This window comes from Diorhabda sublineata, chromosome 4 (genome assembly GCF_026230105.1).
Source record: "Diorhabda sublineata isolate icDioSubl1.1 chromosome 4, icDioSubl1.1, whole genome shotgun sequence".
In the NCBI taxonomy this organism is placed as follows: domain Eukaryota; kingdom Metazoa; phylum Arthropoda; class Insecta; order Coleoptera; family Chrysomelidae; genus Diorhabda; species Diorhabda sublineata.
The window spans coordinates 34,830,075-34,847,738 of record NC_079477.1 but is presented as its reverse complement, the minus strand read 5'-3'; the positions used below and the strand labels follow the sequence as shown (position 1 = coordinate 34,847,738).

Here is a 17,664-nt window from a genome sequence, read left to right as displayed (position 1 = left end):
CATCGATATCTAGCTCTTTGAAATAAGGTGTGTAAAATTTTTAAAAAACATACAACTGTACAGTTTTATTCGATCAAAAGGTTTATATAAGAAATAAATAATTACCTTGATTTAACAATTTGTCTACTAAAGCGAAAAAATTGCTTGTACAAACTAAAAATTATATATGAAAGCAACTACAGTGAACTAACTTTAAAATATGATATACGGCAATCTCTATAAAATGTCTTACAATATTGAATTATCGGCACACTTAACTTGTACAATGTTCAAAGAATGAAAACAAATCATATTAAAGTGTCCACGCGGCATAGAACCATGTGGAGTTCTACACTGACTTGGACAAATAAATACAATGGAAACCAGTGAATTAGAAGTTTTCCCTTTAAGTACTGACTATCAGGGTTCTAAACTTATGGATTCACAAATAAGAAATAGAAAATTTTACTGAACTATTCAAGATTTGTTAATAATCAAATGCAACATGGCGCGAATATAGCCAAATCATGCACTGTCAAACAATTTGAATAAATATATTTTTTGTGAATGTACATAATAAAAATACACTCTAATGTTATTATTGTTACTACAATATTTACACTATTCAAAAACATTGAGATAATCAACTTTTATTCATTTATTCCCAAAATAAATACAGAAAAATGTACTACTCACATGTGATCAAGATGGAAACTAATCCAAAAGGAGTAATTTGGGCATGCGTTTCAACAAATAAACTGTTCCGCTCAGGGAAATCGACAACTAGTTCCCCGCGAAATTTGAAATGTATAGTATGCGTTTTTATTTTTTGTGAAAATTCTTGCTTCATCGTATTAATTAATCATCAGAATAAGAAATTAGCAGCTGATAATATTGATCTTCATTTATTGTATGCGCCGAATAAATCAAAAATTATGGTTTAATAAAATAATGTATCTGCATTAAAGTTGGTGAGCCTGACCTATAGCCAGCATCAAACCATGAAATATTACTAAAATAGCTAGATTATATACACATCTATGTTTTTTGGTGTAATCAGGGGTCTATGGTATTTGATAATATCTACCAAATTACTAATTTATATTAATGAATTTTATGTCAATAACAGCTTTTTTTCCATAGATAACTTCTACCAAATCACTAAACTATTACGTAGCTTGATTTTTGTTTATTTCAGTTTTTTTAATATTGAAGTATTTTTTGGCAGATGGAAATACTCAAAACTTTCAGAATTTAAGGTAGCCTTTCCCATAAACAATGGCTTTTATTTTGGTACTATTTCAAAATATTCAGTGGAACTAAGAACATTTTACTATTATTTGAATAATTTTTATTTTTCATCTTAGGTTTAAATTAAATGAGAATAATGAAAAAATATAATAATATTACAGTAATACACTTCCTGCGGCATTTCTATTTTTGGAAATGGAATGTTATTGATATCATGGCGCAAAAATATATTAAAGTCAAAGAAAGTACATTAGCTGAACTGTATTTTATCAATGAGTACATAGATCTTAGAACATAGAGTACTAAATGTTCTAATACGAAAATTTAAAAAAGCACACCCATTTTTCCATAGATAAACTACAGGCTAGTGACATAACCTAAGATTATATACTGGACGTAACTAGAGACATATTGTTGTTAAAGCCGATATAGCTGTAGACAAGCATGCTCTAAATGGCTCACATTCCAGACCAATCAGAATGAGCCGATTTCGACTTTACTGAACATTTCAAACCGCCAACGACGGCGACTAAATTGAAATAAATTTCTCAACTGTGTCTTTGACTATTTTAGATTTTTTCTTGCGATTGCGATTTTCGGCATATTTTAGCCGCTTAAAATGTTTATGTAATTTAATTTAGTTTTTAATAATTTTCTCCAGCTCCTAGACACATTTTGAAAGAATTTTAAATAATTTTTTTGTGATAGTATGTGGTTTTTGTTTATCATATCATAAAGAAAGCAAAATCATGGATCCAGAGAGGTTTGTAAAGGTTACATTATTATGGAGGTGGTGGGAACGTTTAATTATTGTTAAAAAATAATTAAGATTCGGTAACCAGGTGATAATAGATGTGTATTTTCTTGTGCAATTTTAATAAATACAACTATCTTAAAAATTCACAAAAGAAAATGCACAATTATTATTACTCGGTTAAGTAACTCCACAAATATGCATACAGCCAATTAAAGATTTATTTAATTGAGTTTATTTTTAGGAAAAATAAAACATGTGAATATTCAACAAAGAATTTTTGACTATCAACAATTCGCTCGATAAGCATTTAACAAATATGCATAACATAATAATCAAACTGTTTTTAATTTTAGGAACTTCAAAGAATTTGGAACATGGAAATCACAGGTAAGTAGAGGATTAGATTATGCATATCAAAGGAAAAACAAATTACTCATTGGAAATGACAATATCTATTGAAATATGCATTCAAAGTAATTATAAATAAAGATCATTATTTTTGCACAACTAATCATTAATTAATTATTAGGGTCACTTAAGGTGATAATGAAACACATTTGGAAATTATAATAGAGCAAGGGTTTAGGAAGATCAAGGCAGATAATTTTTTAGCAGATACTACTATAATGCATGAACCAATATTACGTGTGAAGAAGAAAAACCAAGAATATTACCTTATATATAGCATATAATTAAGAATTGGAATATTCAGAGGAGGTGCGTGAATACACAAAATAATAAAAGAATTGATGAAATAAAGATAATGAAGACAATGATAAGAAGCTTATTAAAAGAAACAAATGTTAAGAAATTTAAGGAAACCAGCGACAATTATTTTAAATATTTAGAAGACCAATTGATGAGATGAACTCATATTTTTAAGATCTTTACAAAAGTAAATATTTAAATATATATGTATTATAGTATTTACCAACCTCTTTTAAAGATGACATTAATAATCTACATTTTTTACTAGTTATCATTTTCAGTTTAAATATTTTAATAATTTATGTATATATCTTGTGATTTGTAATAATTGAAGTTTTGAATCAAAAACTCATAAGTGTGCAAGTCGAGAATTTTAATTGTTTTATCGAACATATTAAAAATTTTGAATGAGTTTCTTCTCATAATACCCAACCCACTAAAAAAGAGAAAAATATAAACAAACGTATTACCACAGTTAAAAATTACATCGTAAGGGTTAAAATATATATTTTAAATAAAACATAGTCAAATATATTTTTTAGAATCCACTTAGTATAAACATAATCACTGAACAAGTGTTATTTTTTTTGTCAGACCTAAGCCTGAAAAAGTGTAAAGAAAAATGAATTATTTCAAAATATTACAAGAAAATATTGTAACGTGTGTGAATTTTTAATGTGAATTAATTACAATTTTGATTTATTTTCAGTCTTTCATTAACCTCATTTAGCATTGAGAATATATTGATTTTTATCAATATTCATCTCTATGCAACACTTGAGCTGTTATAGCAACCACCTAAAATATTTTTTATTCATTTTTTTGTTGCTCACTGTATAAATTTATCGGTAAATAAAAAAAGTACTCTGACAAGTTAATTTTAAACAGCCACTACATTCTATTTATCTGTTTAAATTTGGCGGGTTCTGCCTACAATAGCTGAGACTTTCTGATTGGACTGGAATGTGTGCCTTATAGCGTATGTTTCTCAAAGGTAGTACGTTCCATCTAACATCAGTGATCATTGGAACACAATCTGGATTGTTCAACCTCTCAGTATCAACAATCATGAAACTCACGTTGCAGTCAATTTTGTCACTAAAACAACCAATGAGTTTACGAAAATCATTCTTAACCCAGTCCAAATTCTTCCACGTTGCACAGATTTGGAAGGCTGTCATATGATGACATGCTTCAACTCATTTAATCTCATCGACAACACCTACAGTATATTTCTAATGCAATTCACGGGCGAAGTAGCACGTACATACAACTTTGCCAACAGAGTTTGCACATTCGCTTTTTTTTGAGGTTAAGTTTAATGTCGCCATCTTTTGATTTAATGCGGATACAAAAATAAACGATGAATTTTCTCATGAGAAACACTACAGATTATTTTTAGTCAAAATGCGTAACAGGACAATTCGACATAATGCGCAAGTGTCATGCATGGCACGAAATACAAAGCTTGGACCTTGCATATATGTAATACTTTTTTATGGACAGTGGAAGCTGTTCCGACTAAGGAAGACTGAATGGCAACGATTTTTCTATCCTCCGAGATTCTAGCTCGGTTTTACGCATTCTCAATCATGCGCAATATAGAAAAAGTGTCACGAGAGAAAATGAATATTTCCGGCACCGTAACATAGGGACGTTTTTTCCCAAACTAACTAACTAACTAACTCAGATAGGAGTATTATATATATATATATATATATGAGGTTGTAACCTCTATGCTCCGGGTCACCACGGTTTTTAGCCTTGAATGGCATTAGAAATTCTAACATTGTTTTTCGTATATGTGTTTTCACTTCGCCCGCGAATTGCATAAAATATGTCATTAATGGAGCTAAGTGGAACGTACCCAATGATTCACTTGTCATCTATCTTTTACAGCTAGGGTGAGTGTGTGCTAAGCACGTGGAAAGATATGGAAAATACACTCAGAAAATAAATTAATATTTATGTAATTTATAGGATTAGCAACAAGTACTTCAAATTTCAAGATGTCGATGTATAACTTCAAAAAAATAGCTGTAGTCCCTACAGCAAAAGTAAGACATATTAATTTTTATTTAAGGCCTGCTAATGATTTCTCAATTTTAGGACTTTATAGATATTATTCTATCAAAGACACAGCGGAAGACGCCAACAGTTGTTCACAAACAATATAAAATCACGAGAATAAGAGCTTTTTATATGCGTAAAGTGAAATTTTCCCAACAAAGTTTTCATGACAGATTAACTCAAATTTTAACGGAATTTCCAAAACTCGACGATGTACATCCATTTTATGCCGATCTTATGAATGTTTTATACGATAAAGATCATTACAAATTAGCTTTGGGTCAAATAAATACTGCAAGACATTTAATAGATAATGTGGCAAAAGATTATGTAAGGTTATTAAAGTATGGAGATTCACTTTACAGATGTAAACAACTCAAGAGAGCTGCTTTGGGGCGAATGGCCACTATCATGAGAAGGCAGGCCTCTAATTTAACATATTTGGAACAAGTTAGACAGCATTTGGCCAGATTACCTTCCATAGATCCATACACTAGAACAATAATAATATGTGGTACGTTTTTCATATTTTATAGTTTTATCAGTTACAACAGTAACATTTTTTGATCTGAGGGAACAAGGTTCAAAAAATGTTTTCAAAAAATTATACACTATACTTTCTAAACAAGGCAGCTAATAACATTAAATAATTTCTTTTTGTAACTGGGATGTGATAAGTTCCCAGAATTTGGAAAACTAAGCCTACATTCGAACATTTAAATTCTTATGCATTTGACTCAATGATAAGGTAATTAACTTAAGTCATCAAGTATCTGGATCATTGTTACAAATGAGGGTGTATTTTATAGCAAGAAAAATTTTTAAACTTCTGATTTTCAAAAACATCAAATTTTTGTTTCAAAAACTAATTATTTAGATATTTACATCAAATATATAGACAATTTCTTTGATGAATTGACTTTTTTCACAACCATGCAAAATAGGAAAGGTGCACAACTAGTTACTAGAAATGAAAGGGGTGAAGGGCTGTAAAAAAATATTTTTTTTTCGAAATTTGCAGTAAAGTGAAACATAATGCCAATTGGTCAATAGAAATCGGCAGTGAAATCACTCAAGTAATAGATTTGCTTGCAGATTTTTAAAAAATAAACATATTTAGCTGTGTAACTAAATGCAGTACTCATAACCTATTCTGCTCACCTCAGTTTCAAATATTTTCATAAATATTTTTGAAACTGGGTGATTTTGAAAAAAATCTAATATGTAACACGGCGTTCAAGTCTCTTTGTCACTTGTCTGGTTAGTTGCATCAGCTAAACAAGAAATATGAGTTCAGTGCCTTGATACATAAATAACTATTATCTGAGTCTTTGTATTAGAAATATCATGGTGGACAGTTTGAGTACACTGAAATCTTCTATTGGGTTCTCAATAAACTTTATATCTTAATATTAGGTTTTCCAAATGTTGGGAAGTCTTCATTTATAAACAAGATTACTAGAGCTGACGTGGAAGTTCAACCATATGCATTTACCACAAAATCATTGTATGTTGGTCACACTGATTATAAATATTTACGTTGGCAAGTTATTGATACTCCTGGTATATTGGATCATTCATTAGAAGAAAGAAATGTTATTGAAATGCAGGCAGTGACTGCTTTAGCTCATCTTAGAGCTTGTGTTTTATATTTTCTAGATCTTTCTGAACAGTGTGGACATGCTATAGATGAACAGGTAAATTTTAGATCACTCATAAAACTAATAGCACATTGAACTGTTAATGCTGAATACCTTGTTTACTACTACTATACCAACCAGGATTGCCAACTCCAGGCAACCAAAATCTGGGACATTAAATCAATAAATAAGATTTTATAAACACAAAAAATTAACAAATTAACAAAAAAAACTAGAAGACCTGCATTATTTTAACTAAACTAAACTTTTACTAAACAATGTATTCAGTAGAATAATCAACAAGGGCTCTACAAAATCCAACTTTTTTAAACTGTTATAGGTTAAACTATTTGAATCGATAAAACCTTTGTTTGCAAACAAACCTCTTTTGATAGTAGCTAATAAATGCGATATAATTAAAATGGATGAATTGCCAAAAGATAAAAGAAAAGCTCTTAAAACTATTGAGGAAGATAAAGATTTAACAATAATAGAAATGTCAACAGTTGATGAAACGGGTGTAATGGAAGTAAAAACTGAAGCTTGTGAGAAACTGTTAAGTTTCAGAGTAGACCAAAAAATGAGAACTAAAAAGGTACTATTATCAATTTTCTAAAGAAATCTGTTTAAAAAAACTACAGTTAATGATTACTATCACATTATATTAATTTAGGTGGATGGAGTATTGAACAGACTTCATGTAGCTGTGCCAAAACCAAGGGATGATAAGGCTCGTCCACCTTGTATTCCAGAAAGTGTATTAGTCAAGAAGCAGTTAGCAGAAGAAAAACGTAAACGTAAATTAGAGAGAGATATAGAACTAGAAGAAGGAGATGACTATGTTCTAGACCTTAAGAAACATTATGTTGATATTCCAGAAGAAGAAAGATATGATATTATACCAGGTAATTTAAATGATTAAATTATTAATAGAATTTACTAACATACTTTTTTTTAGAAATTTGGGAAGGGCACAATATAGCAGACTACATTGATCCGGATATCTTCGATAAACTGGCAGAATTGGAGAAAGATGAAGAATTTAGGGAGGAAACAGGAATGTATGTTGTTCCTAAAATAGAATTGGATGATACAATGAGGGAAATTAAGAAATTGGCTTTACAAATCAGGCACAAAAAAGCAATTATTAAGGATGAAGCTAGGATTAATAAACAAAGTAGAAAACCAGTTATGCCTAGGACAGCTGGTGCTAAAGTATATTCAATAAAATAATATTGTGTTATACATAATTTTTCAAAAAATGTGGTTTTAGGTAAGGGATCGTTCAGTGTCGAAATTACGTGATAGTATGGCAGAACTTGGTGTTGATTTATCTGATAATGAAGATGCTCACTTCATGAACACTAAACAGCGAAGCAGATCAATGGGCCCTCCTGTTAAAAAAATGAGAATGGAAGTTAGCGAAAGTACTTCTCTAAATAGAAGCAGGTAAATATATGTAACTAGGTAGAAAATTTTTAAAAATTACACTAACAATCACTTTTTTAAAAATATTTCAAAACTATAGAAAAATATGAAGAACATTTCCAACAAAAATGTAAGAGATTTGTGTACCAAATACTATTGAAAGTATAAGTGTTCTACCCCCATTTATTCTAGTTACTTATATTTTTTTATTGTCATTTGTGGTTGTAACCTTCATTCTCTCTTTTTGGATCCACTTAGGATTTATGTATTGAGTAAATGGTGAGAGATGAAAGATGATTTTTTCTCACAAGTTTTTTATAACAATGGAAAGTAGAGTGGTAGCTGCTTGTTAATAAGAGGGTTTAGCTTGGCTTTGGATGGAAAAAATTAAAATATTATGTAAACAAGGAAATATTACTAGATAATCCTCCATTTCCATACAGGACTGAAAATTGAACAATACCATAGAGGTACATCATGTAACAATTTGCATCAAACGAACCCAAAGATTGATTATCTTTCTAAAAAGTAATATCCGTTCCAAATTTTATGATCACCATTTTTCAATAAAAATGAGCTAAAGTAACATTTTTAGCAGTATAGGGAGATTTGAATTTTGTTTAGAACCTCAAAAGGAAAGTTCATGCAAAAATACAGTTTTCTCCAAATTACACCAAATTTCAGTCTTAGTTGCTCCCTGAACTATATATTGAGTTAACCTTTTGGACTTGATAGATTTTTATCTTTTATCACTTTCATGTGTAATCCCTCTATTTTTAAAATAGTCAATACAGACCTACACTGCAGGAACAAGTTTAAGACCACCTTAATTAAAGAAGAAAAATTAAATAAAAATCCAATAAAATATCGAATGTTTAATTGAACTGATAAATCGTCCAGTAAAACACTTTTTTACAATCAATATACTTGATAAGCGTAAAGAAATATTAATAATCCTTGCTAAAAATGGCTATGGTTAGCTAAGCTGAGATTTTTCATCAAAAAATCCTCCTTTACATTCTGTGACTGTTTAAACTCTCTCCACAACAGTGAGATTGTGATTCGGTCTCTGAGGAGGTCAAACCATGTTTATTAACACCTCTTGTGCCTCTTTCTCTTCCAAATATCCTCTATTTTTCATTGGACATATCATTATTTGCCGATGAATGATCTATCTAATATTAAAAACAATCATTCAAACCAGAACCAGAGTTTAGCGTGTTTAGAGAAAAAAAACTCTGCAGCTTTTAATACATACAAAGTATTTGTTTTTCTTTTCCACCTAGGATACTCCTGTTAGCATCATTCAACTTTTTCTTATCGTATAAGTTTCATAGACACCTGTTCGTACATTTCATACAAATGTTCTAAGGGTAATGGGGGACGTGAACATTTTAGTAATATTTGATTATTGTTATAGGTCTTTGTCTAAACCACCAAGGAATGAGATGGGTATTAAAGATATAGCTATGAAGAAGAAATTGGCTAAAATAGCACATAGAGCTATCAGCAAGAAAGTCAAGAAAATGGGATTGAAGGGAGAGGCTGACAGATTTATTGGAAATAAGATGCCAAAACATTTGTTCTCTGGAAAGAGGGGTGTTGGAAAAACCGACAGGAGATAATTTGTAGTATTTTTAATTGGTACTAGTTTGAAGTTTCAAATGGGTTTGTTAAGTTTTAAATGCGTTACCCAATAATTGTCTTTGAGATCAAGTAAAGTTTATTACATCTATATCTTTTGTAGTATTATTTAGGTTTAAATGGTTAACGTCCAGTATTTGATAAGACAAAATACTCATTTAATTAGGTTTATAAAAAATACCTTTTTTTGGTGGGTTGCAATTTTCTAATACACAAAAAAATAGGTGATTTCTACGAGATGTAACCAAATTTCATTATACCATATCGAAATCATGAAGTTGGCTTTAGGGCTATTAGGGTATATGGTTTAACACGTTAAGTGTTTTGTTGGTTCATGGCTATCATCAAAGGGACAATCCAGGCGATAGAACGTAAAATCTAAAGGGATTGTCAGTTACTAACTTGTAAGTAGCGTTGTAATTAGTGTGATAATATAATTTTACATGTAAATGGAATTTATACAATTTAGCGAACGTTGTTTCGAAAAACGTTACAATATATTCAAATTATTTGTTATAAAATACTCAAAAATATCTTTTTACGAAGTTTTTCTGTCAGTTGCGAGTTTCCATAGTAAATTTTACGATAGTCCTGTTTTGTAGTGCTTTTAGGGCTCAGTAAATTGAGAGTCTTGACAATAATGGTAATCATTCAAACATGTTTATCAAAATTTTACCAACATTTTTTCTTTCTTCTAATAATTTTGCAGCTTTGATGAATTCGGACATTTTCCATTCGGAATGTATAATCGGATTCAACTTTTGTTCTTTTACCATAAGGAATATTCTATCTAAGGTATTTTTCACTTTTTCTGGATCAGTTGCTAAAAGTGTACCTAAATGTAAACCGGAAACTGCCCGGTTATTTACCAAAAGAGAAAGTAGGGGTACATTTTCTTGATTTTCGGTATTTTCAGTAGTTTTTATCAATGCATTTTCTGTCTGCAATAAGTTGTTCGCACCTGGAATAAGAAAAATTATAAAACACGTTTTGAAACTTCCTACTTAAAGATATCTGAGGAGTAGCTGTCAAAGATAAGAAGAAAGGGTGACAATTTTTTATAATACACCGATTAAAATAAAAATTGGCGGGTTCGAGGATTTTCTACCTCTATTTAAAATAATGGAGACTACTAGGAGGGATAGGACTCAATATCTGCACTGTATATTATATAATTTAACAAAATACCGACCAAAAGCCAAAGGAAAAAACAACTATAAACATAGTTGAAGCTGTGGAGAAATATTCATATTTATATAACCTCAAAATAACTGATAACATATATATGAATCACTTTAATTTCCTGTTTCTCAAACCTTCTTTTGATATATATTAATGCATCTTAATGTTCTTAATTTTAGGGCTCTTCTGTTTTAAAATTAGTTTTTTTTGTTGATAATTTTTTAAAAATAAATTTTGACGTTTCGACTTTTCTCTAAGTTTTTATCAAAATATGATATTGACACTGACAATTTGCTTATTTATAATGATCTATAGATCATGAATATCAAAATGAGGATGAAATCAACTTAGAACTTTGTTCTAATAAGAAAAATTAATATTTTCCTAGTCCTTACATCTCAATTATATAACAGTAGTCAATTAAATTATTTGTAGTTTTATTAGAATTTACAAAATAGTAATATAATTTTTACTTAAATTATTTAGGTCTTTTTTATCATTTATAGCTTTTCCGTTCTTATGAATGTGAACCATTTTTAAAAATTCTCTTTTTCGTGTCCCAAGAACTTCACAATGAATACAAGGCACTTGATATATAATATTACTTCTTTTGTTTTTTGGTGTTTTAGATTTTAATTTAGTGAAATATTTGGATAACAAATTATGTCCTATATGGCTTATACTAATATCATATGTATTGAAATAATTCGATAATTGTTGGGAAAGTCCTTGTACATATGGTAAGGAAAAATGTTTTATATTTTGATGTTTTGTTTTTAAATTGATTATAGTATCTGTTTATCCTTTATTAATGAAAAAATGGGACTATAAAAGCTATAGAACTCACACTTATAACAACATATTTCAAATATGAAAATGAAATATCAAACAAACTTATGGTTGTGCTATGGGGACTTCCATTTCAAGTGTTATAGCACAATTGGTAATGGTAGATCTTGATGAAACTGTCCTAAGCAAACTTGAAATAAATATTGTATAGGAGCCCTAAAATTAAGAACATTTAGATGCATTAATATATGTATATATATATCAAAAGGTCTAAGAAATAAGAAATTAAAGTGATTTTTTTTCTGATGAGATTCATATTTTAAATCAGAGAATGGATAAATAGAATTTAATTCTTTTGTATAATTTTCACAAATAAATCTGAAGGGAAAATTGGACTACATTTGAGTTAACGATGTTCATATTTGAAAAATATCACCGTTTGCCTACTAGAGATCGTATGAATGAATACAGGTATTTTGGTCATATTTTGTCAATGATGATAAATCACATAGCATCTTACCTATCAAAATTATTCTTCCCAAAGGTTTCAAACAACCCTGTAGGAACGAAAAAGTTGGTCCACTCTCGTTGCATAAAATTACATCAAATTTTTGATCTTTCACCTTTTCAACGAAAGTTTCATTACAAAAGAAATTTTCTACTCCATTTTCTCTTGCACGTGCTTCTTTTATTGCGGAGCCTGAACCCGAAATGTGCGCTCCGGCTACAGTTTTGGATATCTGAACAGCTGCGGATCCAACACCACCTTCAAATAAATTAATACTTATTATTGGGTAATATCAAAATGCATTTATAGAAGCAAGAAACCGTTGGTGATATTACACTGTCTGACGTCCGTTTCGATAACCAAGTTATAGTCTTCAGAGACTTAACCTTCAGTCTCTGAAGACGCACGTCAGACATCAGTGTAATTATGAGTGTTGGTGAAGTTGCGGTTTAAACAGTGTGTTCAGTAATCACGTGTAATGATTATAATTGACTTTGATTAAGTTTAGTTCAAATAATATTCTAACCTCCTAGATTAAACTTCGCTCGATGGATGAAATGTATTAATTTAAAACGGTGGTAACATAACAGAATATTGGCGTGGGAGGTTTTTGTCGCCTTGAATTTTTTGCTAAATTTATCAATAATGGCTACAAGATATTGTGGTGAATCTTCCAGTGCAAAATCAAAAGATAATTGCTAGAATTGGGGAACGCCTACGAGAAAACAATTTATGTAATTTTTTGACACTTGACACTTTGACATTTTCAATTGTTGTCATACGTCATAAGAGTTGTTTACAGATACTCTAAACATTCAGCTTGGTCAAAAAATAGAATTGCAAGAACATTTGGCTGTCAAAAAGATTTGTTCGCTTTGGATATTGCATAATTGTTGGAAAAGACGTCTTTAAGATCTTGACAGGTGACGAATCATGGATCTATGCATATAAAACCGAAACAATCGACTGTATGGGGTTTTCAAGACGATCCAAATCCAACAAAAGTTATTAGCGCCCGAAGTACTTCGAATCAAATAGCCTCCTGTTTTTTTTTTAGGAATAACTGGACATGTCGCCACCGTAGAACACTCAATTCGAACTGGTAGAGTAGCCTTTGTTTGCCAGAAGTGTTAGTCAGTGGGAGATCAACGAAGAAGCGGTTGAAGCGTTCAAATCAAATATTTTGGAGGTACCTCAATCGGAATGGAAAAAATGCTTCGAGAATTAGTTCAAAGGCATAAAAAGGTGTATTGGAGAATAATTTGGAAAACAATAAAAGCATTGTCTAATTATAAACATATAATCGTTAATCTGATAGCTCTCGTTGTTTTACCAGGTCGAACAGATGAATGAGTTTTATCCAAGACTCATCAAACGGCTTATTAGGAGATTTTTTCTTAATTACTAGAGATTATATAGATTCTACATTGACCGAGCACTTCAACATTTCAAATTGACAGTGCGGAACCACCTACATTAACAGTTTTCTGTAAAATAATCAACAATCACACTGAAGAGCAGTCTCAACAATTATTATAAGTTAATTTTTGATTTTTTACTGCTATTAACCGTTAAATATTATCGTACTTTATTTTTCAACATTTAACTTGGCTACCAAAAACACAAGTTTGGTTAAATAAACTTTTTTTATTCCAGAAGTCTACAGGTCTCAACATTTCGATATACTCTACACGAAATAAATAATTTTCTTTTCCTAATATCAAGTTTTTCGCCGTTATTTGTTATCAAGTGGTTAGTAAATGACATTTTAAAAATATATTAGTTACTTTCAGCGTTCATTTTTACCTGCACATGATAGAATAAGTATCGACTCATTTTCTCTAAGGTTTCCTAAATGAATTAAAGAGAAATATGCTGTTAGATAGTTAACAAAAATAGCTGCACCTAATTTAGAGTCAATATATTTTGGTAGTGAAAAACAATTAGTAGGTGGTAATCTTAAAGTGTTTCGATATAAACCGCCGGTGTAATCGTAGCAAACAACTCTTTCACCCACCTAAAAATAGAATAACGTATTTTAACTTATTATTTTTTCGTAATTTGATTGCAAATATATAATTTCTAGGAAGGATTTTTTATTTATTTGTTTTTCTTTTTTGTCTACTTTCTAAAATTCTAGTTATGTCCATTCTGATGTATATTCGAGCTTGTTTAACAGCTACAGTTAGTTTATATTAAAAAGTCATAGTGAACAGAAAAGTAATCAATGAATTTACATAAATTAGGAAAGTAGTTGTATAAGTAGTGATAAGTTAATTATTATATAAGTTAGTTAAGTCTAGTGTAAGTGTTGAAATAAGTTAAGTGAGTAAAAGACAGTGCATGAATTCACTCCACCGAAAAAAAGAGTATACATAAATAAATAGTGACAAACATGGCTAAGAGACTTGGTGACTTGTAAGTGACGAAACTGAAAACCAAACTGGAGAATCATGAGTTGGTAACGTCCAGTAAGAAGAGAGAACTAGCAGAAAGACTCTGTACTGGTAAGTGAAGAATTCGATCCAGAAACATTTTTATTCAAAGCCGAAACGTCCACCTTGATTTTGACTTTAAAAAACGATATTACTGCCAATATCGACTAGAAGATTTCAACCATGGAGGATGATATTCCAACTTATTCCTCAACATACTCTTCAGCGACCGTTGATGACTTCCAGTCACCAAGTTTCTTTAATGTAATCAGGTCTCCTCCAGATTCAACAAGTGTAACAGACGATTTTTTTACCCACAACCTGATTGTCGAAGGGCTATGTACATTCGGTAAAATTTCACATATTTTTCAGTAACTACAAATCTCTTGTTTGCATTATCCTTTGTTTCCTTGAGTTTCAAAATTGATAAATTTTCCCAATCTTCATTATCATCTAATGTTACCTGGCTTATTCCACAAATTCGACAAGCTTTTGCAATCTCAAATAAAACAACAACTTTGACCATTAAATAAACGTCATCAGGAGCTTTATTTAAATAATCACTAATTTGTGTACTCCCAAAAATCGCAGCTGTCTTGGGCTTGTAACCTTTCCCATTTTATTTCTCCATTATTATTGGATAGTAGCACACTTTTAATTATTGAATAATTTAACCACATCGTTAATGGCTTTTGTGACCCTGTTTTGGCTACTTCTACTAAATCCAATAGAGTGAAAAAGCACTCGGAATCAGACATCTTTTACTTTATAATAACTTCTAATCAACCAATAAATTCACAATATTTAAATCAAATCAAAAAATTAAATTGACTGCTATTTGAATGCTAAAAGTTTCCTTAGCAACTCAAGTCTAATTCTCTCTTAAGTAGAACATAGCAACTAATTTTAAATTTCATATCAATAATTTTCTAACTTAAATTCTGCAGATTTTAGCTTAAGGTTTCATTCTTTCAATCTTTTGCCTTTTCATTCTATTATCCTATGATCCCTTTTGGTTATATCTAGCTTGTTGCGTCCAATTGATCTTTGTGCAACCTGGAGTTTCTTAGTTAATTTCAGTCTTGAGTTTTGAAGTTGCACCTTCTTATGTCATGAATGATAATATGCATTGGTTGAAGACTCTTTTCTTTGGATAAAGTGGCATTCTAGATTTGAATATTTATGAGTTTCTCCCATATGCACTGCATACAAATTTCAGTATTTGATTAATTCCTGGTAGTAGTGATCAGGAGCTTTTTATTAGTTGGCCCAGGTATTAGCATTATTTATTAAGATGTCTTGTCTATCCACCAGATCATTATACATTACCTTGGTTTTTGCTAGGTTCGTTTTTAGTTCTACTTTCTTGCTAGCTGTATTCAGTTCATTTATTTGTTCTAGTAGGTCTTCTCCATCTACTCTCATACCTTCTTTGTGCCATTCTAATTTACAAAATATTTCTTTCAATGATGCTATGAAAAGTTTTGGAGATATTGAGTCTCCTTGCCTTACACCTCTGCTTGTTGGGAATTCAGGAGTTTCATTATATATCATGATTCTCGGTTTCGCTTCCTCATATGTGCTGGCTATAATTGCTTTGGGATATGTATTGAGTCAAAGTCCTTTTCTAAATTTATGAAGGCCATGGTTAGTGGTATTCCATATTCTTTTGTTTGACTAATAACTAATTATCATTAATTATGTTTATTAAATGATTTTAGATTATATTGATCTGCAACAGGTAACTCAAGCTATTTCAACAATTATTTTTTAATTTTAAAAGGCTTATTTTATTATATTTCATGAATTATAGATATAGTATAAATTGTTTACTTGCCTTGAAATTGTCATTTTTCACATTATCTCCTATAGCAGTTATTACTCCTGAACATTCTATACCTAAAACAAATGGAAGCTTTTTATCTGCCACTAGTCCTTTTATTGTATATATATCAGCAAAATTCACACCACCATATTCAACTTTGACTTCCAGATTTCCTTCCAATGAGGGTAATTCACAGTCTTCAACCTACGAAAACTCTTAAATGAATAAACGAATAAACAAATTTATATATATATATATATATATATATATATATATATATATATATATATATATATATATATATATATATTTTAAAATTCTACTGACCGACAAAAAACAAATTAGAAAATAATCAAATATCTTACTGTTATAAAATTCAAGTCTCCAAATTTGTTTAAAAGAACCGATTTACTAGATTTCATATTTATTTTTTTGTGTTTACCATCAGAAAAAAATTTAATTAGAATAAATTTGAGCGAACCCCTTTTTACTGGATGTTTCCTCAATATATGCCTATAACCACTATCCTTTATCTATGCCTATAACATACAATATACCATAGATGAACTAATGTTAAATAATCGATTTATTAAAGGTTATGGACTAACTCGATCGATTTTAAATCGATGCCATTCTGTGCAATAGAGAAAACATAAGAAGGATAGAGCTAAAGAGGACAAAATAAAAGAAATTTATATCTGGAGTTTATTTCGTTTGCCTATGGTTGATTACGATAATTCATCTTTGAGTTCCTAAAGAATCTTTAAGTGTCCTTTGTTCATTAGTGTCTCATCAACTACCACTCATTCTATTTTAGGATATTTATTATTATAGTGACGTTTTGAGTGATTTTTTAAAAAATATTGTTTTCTAAGTTCAAGTTTATGGTTTAATAAAGCTTCAATTTTGCTGTGCCATAAATGGCTAGAAAGAAAAAAGATGTAAATAAAATGTGAATAGCTTCCAAAGTTATAAGCAGAAAATGAGAAACGGGCCCAGAAAACTGAAGCGGAGCAATACATCTATTCAAAACATTAAAGAAATATTAACTTGACTCAATATGACAATTGCTCTTGTCAATATCACCAGGATAAAAGCTTCCTTATGATAAGCTTGCTGTAATTTTTGACGTCACAAAATTGGATTGTGTTTGGTTAATGAAAGTAAATCGTCTATTATTTGTGAAAGAGACTTAAAATTTCGGCCCTGTTAATTTTAATGACAATTGACAATTGCGATGTTTCCAAGTCTATTTTCTAAATTTCATTATATAAGTTTTTCCTTTAAAAAAATAACACTTTATATAACATTGCAGAAATGAAAATATGTTCTTGAATAACAATAATTCACACATTCAATAATATCTTCTCATATCGTCTGATCAACTAGATTTACTACCATAGAATGTATCAAATTTGGAGTTTAATAATGATTTGGTCCCTGCTTTT

At 30.0% G+C, this 17,664-nt stretch overlaps 3 protein-coding genes and 1 long non-coding RNA gene across 6 annotated transcripts in view; 2 read left to right on the top strand and 2 right to left on the bottom strand.

The window, feature by feature from the left end:
• The window catches only part of LOC130442780 (eukaryotic translation initiation factor 5A), a 209,715-nt gene that overhangs the window by 5,215 nt on the left and 186,836 nt on the right, over positions 1-17,664 (bottom strand). Inside the window, exon 1 of one of the 3 annotated variants that reach the window (XM_056777132.1) lies at positions 676-764. The exons of 1 other annotated variant lie outside the window; for it this stretch is intronic. The gene's annotated coding sequence lies outside the window, so the exon portion shown is untranslated. Of the gene's footprint in view, positions 1-105; positions 765-17,664 lie in introns of those variants that run through there. One more of the 3 variants, XM_056777133.1, reaches the window with a different exon arrangement.
• Positions 1,593-3,403, top strand: LOC130442781 (uncharacterized). Its single transcript, XR_008909798.1, has 3 exons — positions 1,593-1,993; positions 2,341-2,374; positions 2,517-3,403. It is a non-coding gene; the product is annotated as an uncharacterized LOC130442781 (long non-coding RNA).
• Positions 4,568-9,742, top strand: LOC130442771 (nucleolar GTP-binding protein 1). Its single transcript, XM_056777123.1, has 8 exons — positions 4,568-4,752; positions 4,805-5,279; positions 6,182-6,462; positions 6,746-7,000; positions 7,079-7,310; positions 7,364-7,620; positions 7,679-7,854; positions 9,254-9,742. Exons 1-8 carry the CDS (start codon positions 4,705-4,707, stop codon positions 9,456-9,458), a joined length of 1,929 nt encoding a protein of 642 aa, XP_056633101.1. The 5' UTR covers positions 4,568-4,704; the 3' UTR covers positions 9,459-9,742.
• LOC130442776 (synaptic vesicle membrane protein VAT-1 homolog) lies at positions 9,898-16,785 on the bottom strand. The gene is made up of 5 exons (XM_056777127.1): positions 16,582-16,785; positions 16,229-16,420; positions 13,763-13,973; positions 11,969-12,214; positions 9,898-10,438 (listed from the first exon to the last, which is right to left on the bottom strand). Exons 1-5 carry the CDS (start codon positions 16,636-16,638, stop codon positions 10,125-10,127), a joined length of 1,020 nt encoding a protein of 339 aa, XP_056633105.1. The 5' UTR covers positions 16,639-16,785; the 3' UTR covers positions 9,898-10,124.

What these genes read in the sequence shown, in the direction of transcription:
- LOC130442771 (XM_056777123.1), top strand. Translation starts at nt 4,705, where the DNA reads ATGTCGATGTATAACTTCAAAAAAATAGCTGTAGTCCCTACAGCAAAA. An exon ending in AAAAAATGAGAACTAAAAAG is followed by an intron (nt 7,001 to 7,078) that starts GTACTATTATCA and finishes ATATTAATTTAG; the next exon opens with GTGGATGGAGTATTGAACAG. An exon ending in CTAGGACAGCTGGTGCTAAA is followed by an intron (nt 7,621 to 7,678) that starts GTATATTCAATA and finishes ATGTGGTTTTAG; the next exon opens with GTAAGGGATCGTTCAGTGTC.
- LOC130442776 (XM_056777127.1), bottom strand. Translation starts at nt 16,638, where the DNA reads ATGAAATCTAGTAAATCGGTTCTTTTAAACAAATTTGGAGACTTGAAT. An exon ending in TGAAAAATGACAATTTCAAG is followed by an intron (nt 13,974 to 16,228) that starts GCAAGTAAACAA and finishes TTCTATTTTTAG; the next exon opens with GTGGGTGAAAGAGTTGTTTG. An exon ending in GGGAAGAATAATTTTGATAG is followed by an intron (nt 10,439 to 11,968) that starts GTAAGATGCTAT and finishes TTCTTATTCCAG; the next exon opens with GTGCGAACAACTTATTGCAG.